The sequence below is a fragment of the Lepidochelys kempii genome, chromosome 18 (assembly GCF_965140285.1).
Source record: "Lepidochelys kempii isolate rLepKem1 chromosome 18, rLepKem1.hap1, whole genome shotgun sequence".
Classification (NCBI taxonomy): domain Eukaryota; kingdom Metazoa; phylum Chordata; order Testudines; family Cheloniidae; genus Lepidochelys; species Lepidochelys kempii.
The window spans coordinates 16,374,690-16,393,322 of NC_136397.1; the positions used below are offsets into that span (position 1 = coordinate 16,374,690).

At 45.2% G+C, this 18,633-nt stretch overlaps 1 protein-coding gene across 7 annotated transcripts in view; it reads left to right on the forward strand.

The window, feature by feature from the left end:
• Window positions 1-18,633, forward strand: part of LOC140900148 (tyrosine-protein phosphatase non-receptor type 11) — an 83,338-nt gene that overhangs the window by 38,069 nt on the left and 26,636 nt on the right. For 3 of the 7 annotated variants that reach the window (XM_073316876.2, XM_073316877.2, XM_073316878.2), the window contains exon 2: window positions 14,966-15,088. The exons of 1 other annotated variant lie outside the window; for it this stretch is intronic. In XM_073316876.2, the coding sequence (XP_073172977.1) occupies window positions 14,966-15,088 (123 nt within the window). Of the gene's footprint in view, window positions 1-1,157; window positions 3,141-14,965; window positions 15,089-18,633 lie in introns of those variants that run through there. 3 more of the 7 variants (XM_078849331.1, XM_073316873.2, XM_073316872.2) reach the window with 3 other exon arrangements.

An 18,633-nucleotide genomic window follows, 5' to 3' on the forward strand; every position in this document is an offset into this window, starting at 1 on the left:
TCTCCACCCTGGTGATGTTTGCACTAGTATAACTGCACCCGTGCAAAGCCCTAGTGTAGATGTGTTGCACTACTGTGGGGTTTGGGGTTTTGTTTTTTTTTAAAAGGGGGCACCTGGAGTGGCTTATCCTGGATTCAAACTGGGATAAGCTGCAGCAGTGCAGCTCCATGGTGGAAAAACCTCCCCACCAAACAGACAAGGCTCCAGTTGTGGTTGGTCAGTCCAGAGGAACTCCACTGGCTTGGGGATCAACCTCCCCTTTCAGTTGTTTGCTGTCTCGTCTCGGCTTCCCTAAATGAGTGGGTTGGGCTCTTTATACAGCAAGTTGCCCTCACTTCAGTTTTCCCTGTTTCATGTACTTTTGGCTGTATCTCTGGGAAGGAGGAGGGTGGTGGTTTATTTTATTTATTTATTTATTTTCAGCTGATGTGCAGCTTGTTTTGAGAGCCTTTTTGAAAGGCTCTGGCAGTTTTCACAGCCAAACCCTCCCGCTTCCCACCCCACGCTAAGCCAAACTAGGGGTTTGAGGAGCACGCCCTACGCTTCTCCGCTCCCCGGTTCACCCCTTCAAAAATAAGGGGCCTAAGGGAGTTAGGCACCCTACTAGACTTTGATCAGGCACATGTAAAATACATGAAATGATCAATAGGAAACATTAGAGCATCTGACTTTTTTTTTTTTTTTTTTTTTTTTTTAAAAAGAGGGAAGAACCCACCAAGGGACTAATCTAAGACTGGCAGCTAGGTTTGTGAAACATGATACTGAGCTATCAGGGTGACGAGTGCATTAGAAGCAGAGAACCAATTGATGGGTGAGCTCATCTTTTCACTAAGAGAAGGATGCAATTCACTTCTAGAAAAAAGGGGGAGGGAGTATGGCCTGATGGATAGAGGCACGGGACTACTGGGTCTTAAGAGACTTGGGTACTATTCCCAGCTCTGCCACTGGCCTGTTGGGTGACCTTGGGCAAGTTGCTTCACCCCTCTGTGCCTCAGTTTCCCCATCAGTTTCACCCCTCTGTGCCTCATTTTACAAGTGGTCTGCTCAGGCTTGATTTTTTTTTTTTTTATTTATTTTTTTTTTGAAAGCCCTGACCCGGACCCAAGCCTGAGACGGTTATATCGTTTTTTGAGCCTGACCCCTCCCTGCTGACCCTGAGTCACTGTCGTCTCTCTACCCACCCAGGGTTGGCCTGGCTGCATGCTCCGCTCCTGCATCCCCGCCCCATGCAGTGTTCTGCGGGGTGAGAGAGGCTGCCATCCCTCGGCAGATATGTTCATTCAGGACCACGCGCAGCAAGATGGTGGCAGCTCACAGGAGTGGGACACGTAGCCATGCCCGCTGGCCTGAGGAGGAAAGCCAGCCCAGCCTGGACGCGACACTTGGAGTCGAGTTGAGGTTGGTTTGCAGGGCTCTAATGAGGATCAAGATACTGACCACCTTTTGAGAGGCATGTTGAGATGTGCTGATGAAAAGCGCTATAGAAAAGCCAGGTATTTATTTATTTAAATGTCTAGTGTTGGCGTGAACGCAATCGCTGCTGTTAAAGGACCAAAAGGCAAATAGGACTCCTGCTTTTTCAAGGCTATTTGATGCTCATTATGACTAAATCACGTTACTCATGTTTTAACCTCCTTTATCCCATTCTGTTGGACGCCACCCTTGCTAAGCCACGCATTGTGGACTGGCAGCGGGGAAGGGTTTAACGCAGCCCTTTTCTTGACCATATATAGATGGGGAGGGAGGAGAAGGTTCAGTGTGAAGCATTTTGCCCGGGAGTGACTCATCATGTAACTGAGCAGTGTTTCTCTGGGGAAGTCCCTTTGAGTGTACACTCTAACCAGCTACTTCAAAACTACATGGAAAATATCTGTACAGTTCTTGTCACCGGGCTGATGGAAAGTCTGCCGCTGGTTACGGGGTGCAGCTAGCAGTTGGAAATATGTGCACACCCGGGCATCTGAAGCAGCCCCCTAATGCACCACCGCAGACTGGCTTCTACAGATATCTGATTAGAGTTGTGGTCCAGGTTAGACCAGTATCCCATCTCCAGCCATGGCTAGTCCTTTCAGCATCAGAGGAAGGTGGAAGGAACCCTGTAGTAAGCAGTTTTAGGATAACTTGTCCCCAGGGAAATTTCCATCCTGACCCAGTTCCTGAGAGAGTGACTTCTGCCCTGAAGCATGAGCGTTTATATCCCTTCTAAAATTCCCTTTTTGCTTTTTCTTTTTTATTCTTACTGATGTGTTTTTAAATACTCCTTTTTTTAATCCAACCCTTTTTTTGCATCCTGCTAAGCTCTTGGCCTCAGTTACCTCTTGTGGCAATGAGTTCCACAGGGTGACTGTGTGTTGTCTGAAAGATTTTGGTGGATTATTAGCATGAGTGCAGTTATAGAGGTTTAGCTGTGTATAAATAAAAGGCCCAGTGCAGGGTGCTAATCCTTATAAGAGTCTTTGCCTCTAGGAAATGTCCTGCTATGGCATATGCGCCTTCAATCCTGTTAACAAAGTAGGCTGGAAAGGGAAATTGACTTAAAGATGGTCTTGGGGTAAAACCACAGCATGAGGAGATCTGGGTTCTGTCCCTGGCTTTGCCACAGGCTTGTTGTTTGATCTTCAGCAAGTCACTTTGCTTTTCTGTGCCTCTGCCCATCTATCTTCAAAATTGGTGGGTAGGGGAGGAATAATGCTTTCCTGCCTCTCAGGTGGGCTGCGAGATGAAATTGATTAGATTGTAGAGCGCTTTGACATCTGGGACGGAAGATCTGTAGAACAACAAAGTGTTAAGGTTGGGTTGAGACTGTGAATTGTAAAAAACTTAAAAAAAAATAGTTTTTGCCCTTTCCTGCTTTCTTGGGAGTTAGTGACTGTCCCAAAGATGTCTAAAACAATTGACCATGGGTTGTGGTGGTGGTTGTGGTGTGCGCATATTTAACTCTGCATTTATCAGCCCCTCGCTGCTGTCTGCTGGAGCAAGATTCAGAGGACCTTGGTAGTGGTGTCGCACAGAACTATAATCAGTGCTGCGAATTCTCCTCCCACCGTTGATCTAGTACCAATGGGAGCACTAGCATGGACTTACGACTGGAGTTCTTCCTTGTTTGTCATCAAGACCAGCTCTGAGCCAAAGGTAGAAAGGTGAGACAGTTTAAAAACTCGAGTGCCCCCTCTATACTAGTAACTAGAGGGCAGGGGGATTATGGGGAGGCTGCAAGCCACACCTTGCTCTTTCAAAATCATCTTGTAAAATTTTTTTCTTGTGGGTTGACTAAGGCCATGTCTACAGTCCACGGTTTTGTCAACAATAGTCAGCTGCTTCTGGGGTCCTCGAGCCTTGGTGCACCTCACTCCTGCTTATTCTCTGCCTGTGGCACATAATAGTCTAGTCTCCCGGGGGCTGTAATATTCTGGTTTTTGGATTGAGTGTGTGGGTGCTGAGGGGGTGTCGGTGGCCTGTGATATGCAGAAGGTTGGACGGGCTGCTCTGGTGGGCCCTCTGCATCTTGATGTCTAGGACTAGGGTTGGCAGAATTCAATCTTTTTAAATAACTTCGGAAAATATTGATGTTTTTAAGCATTTTTTTCTGACTTTTCACTATTTTAAACTTCCACAGTTGCAGGAAGCGTGTGTGTGCGCACGTTTCAGACTGTGGAGAGGTGGGGGTCAGACCATAATGGCTTAATGACAGAAGTTGAGATTCTAACAGTTAACGGTTTATAACCATTAAAACACAGCAGCAGCATCACGTGTCTAAATGTACAAAGTAAATAGCCTTAAATTATATTCTAAGAAGTTCTCAAACAACATTTTGCTTACTCAAAATTTACAGATAGGCAGAGTATCGATGGAACCTTGGTTTGTGTGTGTGGGGTGAAATCAATGTTTACCAACGTTTATCAATAAAACTCGAATCCTTCCAAGCATACCTATGACTTCGTTGAAATTAAATGAGTACCTAACTTGCCAGCCTAAACTAATACATTATTCTGCATACATGTATATGGTATCCCTTATGGAAAAGCCCCATAGAATTGATAAGTCTAGAAGAAACAGGGTTCTCTAGAAATGACTTTCAAATCCTGTGGAATATAAAGCAGCATTATCCCTGCTATAGAACTGTAGATGCCGGTTTAAAAATTCAATCCAAATGTTCTAAGTTTCCCTTAAGTTCTGTAAGACTTGTTCCCTAAAGGATGCTTTAAGTGATGTGCAGTGGAGTGGTTAGCTGTCTGGATGCTGATGGCTTTGGGAAAATGAAAATATTTACCTGTATGTAAAACTGACTCTATTTGCTGGATGTGTTTATTTCACACACTCCCTTTAGGCTAGGGTTGGTATAATTATTCTCCTGACAGGGATTTGAATTGAACCAGACTAGAAAGAGCAAAGGAGGCAGACTTGTCTTATCAGGTTTAGGAAATGTTTTATATTCATGCATGCTTTTATGTAGAACCACTATTACCGTACTATTAAGAGAAACAACTAATCTACGTATACGGAAACATCTCAAAGCAAACACAGCATTTACTGTACAGTCAATCCCCAGCTTTGTTAAAACACTAAGCTTTAATATACTAAAACAATGTGACACCCACACATCACACGCCTCCCTAAATGATACTGAATTAAACTGTTTGCTTATTTCCATCTCCGTATCAACAAATCTTTTTGCAAGAGGTCTTAAACACCAAACTATGACACACGACCTCCATGCGGCTCTGCGTTGTGGACTCACGATGACTTCTGTTTCCCGAACATCTTGCTTATTTGCTCTCCCACACTGATTAGTGTTGCCACCTGACGTGATGGGGATTTTTTTTAATCTCTTGTCTTGCAATATTTGATATTAAAGCCCCAGCTGCTGGAGTCGATTACTTGAGAATCTCTGCTTTCATTGTGTGTGTGGAGGGGGGGAAGTTTCAAGCCCTTGTGGTTGTGGGAAGAAAGATAGAAAATGTGACATAAAGACTCAAAACACAGGGAGGAAATAAAAAGAACCCAGCATTTATTGTTTAAAAACCCTCATGATTATTTATTGGGGCCCAACTCACAAATCTTTGAATGCTTGGGGCTGACAATACTGGAGTTCTCAATGCTTCCACTCCTGCCTTTGGCTTTTAGCTGGTTCCTGAATAATTTCTTGACACTCTGCTCTTCCCTTTCCAACTTGGTGGCTTTTCGGAGATGGGCAGTTGCTGGTAACTTGGGGTCTGCAGGGTATTAATTTTATTTTCTCATTTGGAAAGTACCAGCGATTTTGGGCACTATACTGACCTGGGGGAAATTTGATGGGAAAGACGTGTGTGTGGACATATGTGGGCATAATAGAATTTCCACTGACTTAAGGAAGGTTGTAGAATATGTGTGCGCTCCAGAGACTCTGCCATCTTAGCAGTGTTGTCTAGCTATGCTGGCATAACCCTGAAATGTAGATGCAGCCTCCGCCGCGGGAAGGGGTTTTTCTGTTGGTGTGGGAACTTCACCTCCCTGAGCAATGGTAGGTAGGTTGACAGAAGCATTCTTCTGTCAATATAGCTGCATCTGTACTGTGGGTTAGGTCAGCATAGCTACCTTGGTTGGGGTGTGGGGTTTTTTTTGTTGTTTTTGTTTTTTAACATAGCTCTGTTGACCTAACTTGCGTGTAAACGAGACTCTAGTGGTGCAACTTCTCTGCCTAGACAAGGCCTAAAGGCTTTTCTATATGTAGAATTGCCTAACGAGTGCTTTGTTCCCAGTGAGCTTAACCCAGTGGGGCCAAGGCATTTTTGTTCTGGAATAAGTGTCCACATGTGGAGTTATTAGGAACAGCTGTCGAGCTTTAAATTCACACTCTACCGTAATCCACATTCACTTTCAGATGTAGAAAAGCCCTGCAAAAGAGTGCCTTCATTGCCCAGTTGAGGTCAACAGGAACTGAGAGTGCTCAGCCCTTTACAGGATGCGCTTAGTTCTTCAAAGGAGCAGGCCCGACAAGACAGCACTTACACAGGGAGACCCAGAGGGACTTATCATCTTAGTGCAAATCACGTCTGGAAGGGTGCACACAAAGTTTGTCCCTCTTAAACTCTGTTCTGAGTGTAAGCCATGTGTAGGCCTTGTGTGAGAGACAAGGCCGTGTGAGGTAAAACCATGTGAAATGAAGTGGGCAGATGCTGTTTTTATGGCTCATTACAATTTGTAACACACTCTCCTACCTGCTAACCCTTAATTTCACACTTCATTTTAAATGGTCTCCTACAGCACGTGTGAATCCCTTATGCTTAATAATCTGTCCCACCTTGTGTTTAGCTTGGACACTTTGGTGACCTTCTCTGGACCTGAGGAACTGCTCTTTGAAGCTCGAAAGCTTGTTGCTTGCACCATAATAAGTTGATCCAATAAAATGTTCCATCACTCACCTTGTTTCTCTCATGGCCTGGGACCCAAACAGCTGCAACAAAACTGCAAACACCACCATTTGTAGGCAAGTTCAAATAGAAGAGTGGGATTTTAAATCCCGTTTTAATGGGAAATGGGCATCTAAACACCCTTGAGCAGCTTTGAAGACTTCAACCTGGATACATACTGTTTTCCAAGTTCATTTTCTTTGCAAAATAGATTTTTAAATAACATTGGTTCTTGGAAACCGTTTAGAGTATCCAGCTATTCCGGCATGGTCTCCAGACATTAACAGGGCTATTTTAAATAAATAAATAAATAAATAAAAAGCTTTGTCAGTTTTTGTTTTTTTGCTTTTAAAGCAGGGTCCAATCCAAACACCCACCCCTCAATTATTTTCGGGTGAAGTTTGTCTTTGGCTCATCCCACAAAGTTCCAGGTCCAATATCCAGATTCACTCAGTTTATAATAATATAGAGATGAAAACTAATTCTTGAGCCTCAGTCTGTTTGTGGATGATGTGGTTTTTGATGATTTAGTTTCAGGAAATTTGAAAATGGTCTGGGAGGTGTTTTTATGGCCGGTGTAATCTTTTAAACTTTTTGAAACAAGGGTTGACCGGTTTTTTTCTCCTCCCTCCAGATGAGCGCTTGCTGACTTAAAACATATATTATTGCCACATCACAGCTCAATAAAAGTAAGTTTTTCGGTCTTTTGTTAGCGCCAGAATTCGTATTTTTTTCAGCAAAGACATAATGTATGTTTTTAACTTAGTTATTTTAACTTGAGTCAGCTAACCTGTGAAAACATGGCAACTCTGCTTTTAACTTGTTAGCAGCTTACGTTCAACCCCAAATTTCCCTGTAGGTAGGCTTGGAAGGAGTAGATTTTTACTGGTAAATGTCAGTAAACGTGGATTTCACCACACACAAGCTGACAAAATATTTCCATCTATAATTGAAATTGACAGTTAGGCGAAGTAAAAAATAAAATATAAAAATGCTGTTTGAGAACTTAGTTTGATATAAGGATATTCATTTTGTCAACATCACGTGTCAAAATAGACAACTTTGTGTTTTAACGGTTATAGAGCATTGATGTCTCAAATTTCAACATCTGCCGTTAGGAATTAACGGTCTGATTTCTGACCTCTTCTCCCCCTCCTCCCCCCTTTTTGTCTGGCCCCTCCATAACTTCCTGAAACTGTGTAATTCGAATTCAGCCAAGCAGCAGCCTATCTATAGGCTTTAACCCTGGGGGCTTAAGTGGGGCACAAACCGTGTGCCGGTTCCTATGCATTGTGGTGAATCTCATGAGCATGAAGTAAAAAACATGATGCTTTTTCCTCAACCCCTTATCAATGACTACCAGCTTTCTGCTTGTGATCCTAGCTGTCATGGGGGTAGATGTTATGATTGGTGCATTGAGGGAGGATTGTGTGTGCAAGGGAGGGCTATGTGCATGCATGGCTGAACCAGCATATGTAGCTGGCAGATTTCCCTTCTGAGCAAGACGTAAATTTCATTTTTGTTGTTGTTTTGGTTTTGTTTTGTTTTTTTTTTCCTGGCAGCCTTGGTCTTAGCACTTCTGCTTTCCATCACTAGGGCTGCAAGAAATGTTCTGCACTAGGTGTCTTGGAAAGGGGGAAAACTATTCTTTGCAACACCTGGGGGTTTCTGTGACCGCGGAGCAGTGGAGTTCACAATTGTGACCGTAGCAGTCAGCGTTGGGCATTATGGGGCAGCTGCTGGAGGACTGATAGGGTCGAGAGGGAGAACGCAGTATCTGCATTTATGCCGGGTCAACCTCAGTGCATTGACCAGGCTGGACGCCGCTCAGGCAGGTGGGCTTACTATGTTGGCATAATGGAGAACTTGTGTCAGTGGGAGTCGCATTTTAAGTGTAAACACGTGCACCAACTAGATGAACACAAGGCGGCTTATGTCAATCTAACTTTGTAGTATAGACCTGGCCTCAGGGTCTTCAATTGGTGCCACTGTAGCATTTCTAGTGTAGATGAGGCTAAGCCCCGGTTTGAAGCAATAGAACTAACTGGGGTTTATCCTCATTTATGAGGAGGGTAAATCTTGAGGTTTGTACCAATTTAAGGCTTGCTCCTACCTGTAACTGGGGTGAGCCCCAACTAGTTCAGTTTTGCAAGCTCCAGTTTGCCCTTGTCTAGACTCAGGGTCAGACCGTGTGCAGCTACATAGGTTGCCGTCCACAGCTAGCTGAATTGGGGCTAGTCCCAAGTGCGAAGAAGGCCTCAGGAAAAAGGCTAGTGTAGACGCAGCCGAGGGAGGAGGAAGAGCTAGTAAGATCCTGACATCACAAGAGCAGTTGAGACTCAGCTGTGTTGCCTCAAGGGAAAGTGTTGCATATGTCATGTGGGTTGTCTGGGTTGTCTCATGTTCACCAGGTGGTTAGTCATTCCAGGTTTTCACAGAGGGCTTTCTGGCATTTTTGTGGTTGTCAAACCTCTTTCTCCTTTTGACTGAGGGCTGGAGCATTAGTCAGCCTGGCTTTACATTTAAACAGAGAGCATCTTTCGCTGCATTAGCTCTGCCTTGCTGTCAATTCCTGTCCAAACTGAATCAGGCTTTCATAGCCCTCTTCCCTCCAGAGGGGCCTGAGTAACTTCCTTCTGTGAGTCTGGCTCTTGTGCTGTGTTTAACTTGTCTCATTTCCTGTCTTGTTTTACAAATTTCCTGGGGCAGTTTCTATTGTTGATCTTTGGATTCCTGAAAAGTGCTTGGGGTTTTTTTCTTAATTTTTATTTTTATTTTAATTTATATTTTTGGTTTGAGTGAACCATGGAGGAAATCTTCCATTTCTTTGTAGAAAAGCAGGCTTGCCTGGAGTAGATTTCAGCTCCAAATACAAAAACGATGATAGTTAGATCTCTCTGTCTTCATTTAAAGTAAGTCTCTCTTAAGGCTGACCCAGTTCCAGAAGAGTGAAAACAATTTATTACATCACATGTTTTATTTTACAGTGGGACACTTATGCAATTCATGTCCATTAAAGAAATGGACCTACTTTGAGAATGTTATGCTAGTCATACTTCTATCTTGTGCATTCCTTCCCAAAGGATCGCAAATCTGTGTGAGTGCGTGTGTTTCTTTTCCCAAAAATAACTTCTCGTGTTGTCAGATTAAGCTGGGGATCTCCCTAGAAGCATCTTTCTTTCAATACTTCTTTCAAATTCTTCTTGGGCCAACCTTGAACCTGAAAATTAAAAACAAGCACCCCCCCCCCAAAAAAAAAGTGGATAGCTGGGAATTAAGTCACCTGCATTTGTTTCAGCCCTGTCAAAGGTTTGGTTTGGAATGTGTATTTGAACTGAGCCCTCAGTTTTTGCACAGCTATTCATACATGCTCAGAGAGTCCTTCACAAAGATTTTGCATTCAGGAAAGGGAACTACGGAGTGGGGATACCCTTGTAGTAACCATCTGTACTTGAAACAGTCGCTTTCGTGCTGTGAGTCTCCAGTTGCCGCGTTTCTGGGCCAGAGACCTATCCCAAGGCAGTTCTCGGCAAGTCGTTCCCTTCTGCATATAGCCTTCAGAAGGAGAGACGTGCGGGGGAGGCTTTGTTTTTTATCTTAGCACCCAGTGAGGGTCTGTAAACCTAGTAATGTTTGGAAGAGATTCTTCCACTACTGAACTCGGAAGTTGGCCTTTCCTGCATCTGTTTATGAGGACCACCTAGGTTTTCATGCTTCGTGCTCACTAAACACGGCGGGGTGTGTGCATGGATGTTTGTATTGACTTCTTTCCAAGCAGTAGGAGTGACTAGGGAAGCATCTTGGCTTTTAGGCTCTGCTTAACTTTTGAGAGACGTCACCCAAGTTGACAAGCCCAAAACCTGACCCCCTGAGGTGCTGCCTCGTCCCCTGTTCCTGACTGCCTTGTTCAAATTTTGGGTGAGCAAGGGTCAGGGTGCTGCATGGGAAGGCCCACATTTCTTTGCCATAGTGCACTGAGAATCAGTAGTCAAAGAAACAGATGCTAATGAGCATTGCATTGGGCCCAGGGAAGCTAAGGAGATACAGGGTGGAGGAAGAGACTGGAAAACTAGAGGAGACTGGGCATCTCTCTGCCCCTGAGCCACCATCCTGTCATTCCCCCATGACAATGAGACCCCTTCCCAGCTCCCCCTCCACTCCCAGCACCTGAACATTCCCAAGTGCAGCACCTCTGTTCCTCCTGCCATTAGTGGCCACCTTAATGCAGCTGCCCTGGTTTGTGACATCAAAAATATGGCTGTAGCCAAGAGACTGCTAGCATTTCAATATTAATCGTGGGATGGAAACCTTTGTAGGCATGTGTGTGGTCATGAAACATGAGAAGCTGGCAGTGTGACCACACATCAGAGAATGCGGAGGTCAGCATTGGGATACGCATGTGAAGTTCTGATCTCCTGGATACCAGGATGGTCTCAGAACACATTGAGGTACCTGGGTGTCTGCCCTGGTAAGGATTGTTTAATGCATATAAAGACATGTAGCCCAGAGTTTCCTGTGATGCATTTAGCGAGACAGAAGAAAAATCATGCCCAACCCTCACAGCCCGTCTTTGTCATTAAGCACTCAGCTAAAACATTATCCATGACATTTCGCAACTTTGCCTGGTCCCCGAGCTCCATTAAACTCCATTAGAGCCATTTGTTGTTCCGGCTGTAGCAGCTTTATAGAATACTAAGTATTTGGCTTCTGCACAAGGGGAGTCGCTGCTTGCGGTCTCAGAAGTATGAGGTTCTAAAACTGTTCAGATTCTGCCCTCCACGTCCTGTTTTCAAATTGCGTTTTTGGACCAGTTACGATATAACTCTTCCCCCCGCCCCTTTCCAAAAGAGCCTTTCAGTCCGGGGTGGGGGGTGGGGGGGAAATAGCCCTAAGTGTAGAGCAAATGCTACATTTATTTTAATTTTCTCTTGTTTGTGTATGAGAGTCTCTTGCACACAAACACGGGGCAAGACATTTCTCTGTCCTTCACTTTTCCCATCTGTGAAGTGGAGATGATGATGATGATGATTTCTTGCCAGACAGGAGGTTTGTGAGGTTTATCTGGCTTCATTTATATGTAGGGCGCTAACTGATTAAATGTGCCCAGGTTTGCTCCTCTTGTGAAGGCCCCAGTTTCACTTTAAATGGTTGATTTGAGAATGAGGGTCTTGCGTTTTAGAGTCACTCTCTTTAGAGTAGTAATGCAAATCTCTCTGCCCAAGTGAGGTCTCTTCCAAGATTGTCCGTGGCCCTTGGAAGGGGAGTCTGAGCGCCATGCAGGAGAATTTTAGAGTTATAAACACCTTGGGAACGGAGATTGTTTGTAACTCTGGAACGTTTTTAACTCTGAACAAACCCTTCTGGTTCTCTGAAAAGTTTACGACTGAACATTGACTTAATACAGCTGTGAAACGTTACTATGCAGAAGAAAAATGCTGCTTTTAACTAGCTTAATTTAAACAAAACAAGCACAGAAACCATTTCCTTAACTTGTCAAATCTTTTTTTTTTAACTTTTCCTTTATTTTTTTTGCTAGTTTACGTTTAACACAGTACTGTGCTGTGTATAGTATTTGCTTTTTTGTCTCTGCTGCCTGATTGTGTACTTCTGGCTCCAAATGAGGTGTGTGATTGATTGACTGCTCAGTTCCTAACTCTGTATTTGCTCTTGTTGTCTATTGCGACAGCAACCCCTTAAAGAATGCCACTTCACATTACTATGCAGTTAGCTGTTAATTAAGATGAATGCAAGGAATACTACAGCAGATCACCTGCTTAAAGGTGTATTAGCGCTTGCTAACGAAGACCTTTTAACTAACGTACTAATACTCTAGGTCAAGATATTAAAAAGCGACTAATGATTTTGGTGCTTCAGTTTTTAGATGTGCAACTTGAGATGCTTTTAAAGGGGCCTCATTTTTCAAAAAGCAGGTTCAGTGCGTTCAGAAAATCAAGCCCCACTTAAGGAGTGTCAAACCGAGCACCCAAAAACGGTCACTTCCGGAAAAATCTTTGCCCTAGCGTAGACAAGGCTTTAACTTGTGCTGGGCTGGGGGAAGCACCAGTGTCTTGTAGCTCCATCAAGGGATTTTGGTACTGACTGAGACCATGAATTGAGGTCAGTAGATGACTTGACACTCTGATCCTGAGATGAAATTAAAATTAATCTAAATGATGACAAAACGTTGTCACCTATGCATAAGTAGTCTCCTTTTTACCAACCCTTCTTTACTGGTACTCCCTACGATCTATATACACTAACAGCCGTGGCACTACAGAATAGCACTCAAAGCAGCTTCCCTGATCTTGCTGTGTTCTCGGCTTTCTTTATAATATGATGCTGAGGATTCGGCTAGTTTCTCCGTGCTTTTAAAGTTTTTTTTGTTTTGTTTTTGTTAAAGCAATGCTCGTGGGATGGCTGTCATCTTGGCCAACACTCCCGGGGTTGAACCAGGGAACTCCAGAGCTGAAATTATGAGTCGCTATAGCTTGAGCTAAAAATCAAGACTCCCAAGTGGCTGCTTTAACAAACCGGTATCCTCTGGGGGTTGTGCCTCGCGGGGGACACACTTGCCAATGGGTTACACTCACACTTTTTAAAAGAGGTGTTTAAAATTAGGCCCTCGGTGGCTCCCTAGCACAGGCGATGGCAGGACAAGCTTCACCCATAATGTCCTGCCAATGTGTCTCAACCCTGGCCTGGAGGAACCACCTCGTGGTGTAACAGTAGCTCTGTCTCCTTGGCCTGTTCAGTCCCTGACAGCAGCTGTAACGCGAATTGTGCCTCTTGAGTTACACCTGTACCTAGAGAGTATCAGACTGTTATTGTGGCCTGGAAAATTGGGTTCACTGTCCCCGCTGCAGCTCTGACAAAACTTGTGGCCAGCCCAGGCCTAAATGTGACTTGTGTCCACCCACCACGTGGTTAATGCTGTTAATAAACACAGGGCCTAGACTAGGCTCACAGGTAGGGTTGCTGAATCTGGGGTGCAAACAACTGGGACCTCCGAGCCATTTCATCTGGGACAGCTCTCTCAAAACAGGGATCAGTGGGGGCAACTCTACTCGTTGGCCTAGTTAGCGCTAGCCTTTTTTCCTTTAAAAATCCCCTCCTTTTATGAGGGCTCTGTGCAGCCTTAGTAAATCACAGGAGAGTCCCCCTCTCCTCCTGCCCTGATCAGGCAGCAGACCCAGATGGGGAGGGTCCTACCCTCTCTCAAACCGCTACCACTTCGGCAGCAGAATCAGAGTAGAAAACTCTGAAGGTGCGATCCTGGGCTTCAGACTTAAGACCCATGGCTATGAGGTAGCATTAGAGCTTTTGGTCTCTTTGTGCTATTTTGGTTTGGGGGTTTTTTGCCTTTTTTTGCCTTTTTTTTTTTTTTTTTTTTTTCTGTCTTAAAAGACACCCACACAAACCCTTAAATAAATACCACAAACGGGCCTGTGTCATATGTTGGGCCAAACTGACTGAAGGCAGTAGTCTTTTTGGCCTGCTTGTTAATTGCTTTCATAGGGCCCCCATGAGTTAGGACTAAACCTAGAACCGTTTACAGCAGCTTGTGCTGATGGAAAAGAGAAAAATCCCTCTTGTTGCTGGGGGAGTGGCATAGGAGTGTGGTTTAATTTTTCATTTGCTATTGGTGTAAGTGTATAGAGAAGGGGTGGCCCACCTGCCCTTGAGAAGGAGCCAGAATTTACCAATGTACGTTGCCAAAGAGCCACAGGAATATGTCAGCAGCCTCCCGTCCACTGGCAGCCCTGCCATTCAGCGCCTTCCCCCTCCCTCCCTCCCGATTAGCTGTTTCATGGCATGCAGGAGGCTCTGGGGGGGAGGAGCGAGGGCACGGCAGGCTCAGGGGCGGGGATGGAGTGGGGGCAGAGCCGGGGGTTGAGCAGTGAGCACCCCCTTGGCACATTGGAAAGTTGGAGCCTGTAGCTCCAGCCCCGGAGTCGGTGCCTGTACAAGGAGCCGCATATTCACTTCTGAAGAGCCACATTGGCTCTGGAACCACAGGTTGGCCCACCCTGGGGCAGAGCATGTGTGTGTGATTGCCCCCCCCCCACATACATATACACATACCCAATCTTCAGAACCCTACTACCTTCTTCTAAGCACTTGGGTTCATTTCCTTCAGCTTCCTGCTGGTTATTGACAGTAGAGATGCTTTTTTAGGTCTTTCTAACTTCCAAATAACACCGTCCGTCCCCCCACTAACCCATATATTTCCAGTCTTCTGTGTCTGCGCCCATAGGGAGAGGATAGGGATGGGAACTGCCGTGCTGAGATCCCACCCAAACTAATTGAGGGGAGAAGAGTTCGGGCAGAGCTGTTGAAATGCAAATGTCTGCAAAGGACTGTTCTTGGGCCCTAGGACGGTGGCAGGGAAGCTTGTATATGTGAGAATTGTAACCGAGTGGGATGGAAAGACCCACTGCTTTCAAGTGGGTCCCAAGTTCTCCCACCTGGCCGGGTCAGTGAACAGAAGCCAATATGAACACCCCAGTGGAGGAGATGTTGATGACTGGATGGTACCTAATGTATATTTGTTTTCACACCCCACATTTTTGTTGTAGGTGGTTTCACCCCAACATCAATGGAATAGAAGCAGAGAAGTTGCTCCTGACAAGAGGCGTCCATGGGAGTTTTCTGGCCCGGCCTAGTAAAAGCAATCCAGGAGACTTCACTCTCTCCGTCAGGTATGAAAATGGGGGCAGGGGATGGTTGCACCGGGGCAACTATAGGCACTGGCCTAATTTTGAGACATGCACTCTTGCAGACACTTGATTAAGTGGGCAAATCCCTGATGAATGCTTATGCAAATGGGCGAGGGGGAGGGGCATCTGCCTGCTGCATACAGGTATCTGTACGTGGGCCTGATCCCAATCTTGTTCAAGCCAATGGGAGTCTTTCCACCGACTTCCACAAGCTTTGGATCATAGGCCCTGTGTGCGAACAACCCCCAACTTGTTGATCCCTGTTGAGCGTACATAATAGAGCACCGGCAGGGTTCTGTGTTCAGGTGCAAATGCTGATCACTGAGGGCTTGAAGTGCAAGAGACAAGCTAGTCCTCTGAGTGTCCGCTTTGAATCCCTCAGCACTCGAGCAGCACAGCATTCAATCCTGGCAGGACTGATTGATCCCTTCATTGTTCCAGGATAAACTTGAGTAACATTCATGTTGTGTAGGCCTTTTGAATGAGACCTGCGAAAGCCCAGGTGCTGTCTGCTCTGCATGGACAAGATCCCAAGGCAACTTCCATTAAAAATAGGGCTTTGCCCTTGAAAACTGGGTCAGCGTCTCTCATTGACGTGCAGACCCCCTCAACCCTAGTGTTGGCTGCGTTTCTGCACAATCATGTGTACATAACCTTAAGTCCTTTGGGGACCTTTGGGCCCAAAGCCATTACAGAAACGAAGCGTATGAGTATGGTGATTTGGCTTTGGAATGTGGCCTTCCAGGAAACAGTGGATCACGTTCCATTTGTGCCTGGTGGGACTCCACTGATGTAAAAGTTGCAATGAAGATAAACATAAGAACGGCCCTACTGGGTCACACCAGAGGTCCATCTAGCCCAGTCTCATGTCTTCTGACAGTGGCCAGTGCCAAATGCTTCAAAGGGAATGACCAGAAGAGGGCAATCATCAAGTGATCCAGTCCCAGCATCTGGCAGTCAGAGGCCTAGAGACACTGAGAGCACAGGATTCCGTCTCTTACCATCTTAGCTAATAGCCATCGGTGGACCAGTTCTGCATGAATTTATCGAATTCTTTTTTTAATCCAGTTATAGTTTTGACCTTCAGGACATTCCACAGGTTGACTGCATTCTGTGAAGTACTTCCTTTTTGTTTTAAACCTGCTGCCTATTAATAATCATTCGGTGAGCCCCTGTTTCTTGTGTTATGTGAAGAGGTAAATAACACTTCTTCTTCTTCTTCACTTTCTCCACACCATGCATGATTTTATAGACTTCTATAATATTCCCCCCCTTAGTCCTCTCTTTTCCAAGCTGAATAGTCTCTGGTTTTTAATCTCTGCTCACATGGAAGCTGTTCCATACCCTTAATAATTTTTGTTGCCCTTCTCTGCGAGGTGACCAGAACTGCATGCAGTATTCAAGGTGTGACCGTACTATGGATTTACATAGTGGCATTGTGATATTTTCTGTCTTATTAGCTATCCGATAATGCAAAGAATAGAGTTGACCCCCGAGTCCATGAGGTTAAAAGGAGCAGTTTGTGTGTTCCAGGGGTAGCTTTAACCCCTCCTGGGCCATACCTACCTGGAGCCTTACCGAGAATGAAACGGTGTCCCTGCCCCCATGCAGGCATCTTCTCTGACGTTATTTTAGTCGTTTGTAGTTTTTTCAGTGGCTGTTAATTTAGGTTTACAAGTCATTACCATATACTTGGTTTAAAGTAACCCTATGCTGCACTGTATTGGTTAGATATTTTTTCCCCATCTGGCAAGGTATTGCTGTGTTACAGGATGTGAGCGTAACTTGTTTGTTGGAGGTACTGTATCCCCTCCCCCAATGCCCTGACTCTTGGTAGCCACTTGCAGGTTTTAATAGTGTTTTGAATATTTCAAGTGAGTTTTCACACTTGTTGTTTCCCAAAAGTATAATCTCGCTCCAGCGCCCTTCCTCCATCCCGCCCTCACCCCCCCCCCCCCCCGATTCCTCTCTCTGATGCTGGAACCCAAAATATCCCCATTCATGCTGATCTACAACAAGCTGGGCAGTAATGTGGGGGGCCATGGGAAGGAACGTGGTTAACTTTTCAGCAGGGTAGACAGTTTCAGCATCAGACTTTAATTGCTTATGCTGCAGGTAATCTTTGCAATCAGAAGCTGTTGAGTTAATAAGAGACAGGAAGTCTTTCTAATTAGAATGGAAAATAGAGTTAGTCACACAGAGCTGCCTTGAACAAGCTGATCGCTGGGAGAGAAGAAGCATAAGACTGGGTTTGTCTGTGTGGTGTTAATGCCTTTTTTCTTTTAATTTATTTTTTTGACTCAATGTTTTTGTCCGTTTTCAAAGTGAGCCACTGACGGCATCTCGGTAGAGTCAGGTATAGTGTGTGAGAAGCAGCATCTGCCTGCACAAGCTTTCCTTTCCAGCACTCTGCCCACACACGTCTGCCATTCCAGTGCCTTGCCGGGGCTCCATTCGGCGCTATCCTGAGCAACACGACCACTGATGATGATGCAAACTGCCCTTAAATCTGCAACCCCTTCTGTTCTGCTCCTGGCACATGCTATGATGGAATGGTTAAAACGCCAGTGACCTCCTCCAAAATAGCCACTGCTAGCCAAAGCTTCCCAGATCTCCTGTATAAGGAAGTCTATATGTCCCTTGTTCTTGCAGGTGTGTGGGGAGGGGGGCAGCAAAGGGAGGTGATCTGGGATTTCAGGGGAGGGGTGATTTGGGATTTCAGGGGAGTACCTGGAACATTTTTCTAGAGGAAGAAGACCCTTGTGTTGCCATTTAGCCTGATCCATGATGACTTGACACTGGGGGGGCAGTTACTGTATGTGCTAAGGGTACAGGTGCTTTCCCACTACTTTTTGGGAACTGGGATGGTTGGTTACTATTTGTAGCCCAATGGAGTCTTGAGCTGGGTGGTCGGTAGGTGTGACCACAAGATAAATATTGAATTAAAAAAACAAATTGTGGGTAGCTCAATCCAAGTCCAATGTCCCTCGCCCACAGCCGGCGAGATGTGTGTCAAGCACAGAACATGAAGTTTGCCTTGAAGTCTTAATATTTATCGATTGTGTGGCCACAACCCACTGACACATTTTGATTCAGTGGAAATTCTGAACCAACCTCGCACACAAAGTATGCAATCAGCAAAGCCTGTGACGCTTCAATGTTTCCAAGAAAGTGCCTCTAAGTTTGTGCATTTGATTTTTGCGAGCCAGGTGTCATATATGAAGCTTCAGATGCTTAAGCGATGGAAAAAAAATCTTTCTCCCTGATTATCTTACCTTTGACAATGTACTATCATCTAAAATCTTCCCGCCTGAGCCCCCTTCTCATTTCTAGTGACTGCCTTCAAATGCTGCCTTTGTCACACACATGGGGTCATGTGCACGATGTATGGTATCATCTCTTGCACACATTTCATGAGTCAGGAAAGCAGTTCTGGGCATGCTTGTGTCCCATTGAAACTGACGCCATGCAAGTTTGTTTTCCGGAATTGGAACTATAAAGCATAGATCAGTGGACAGAATGAGTGG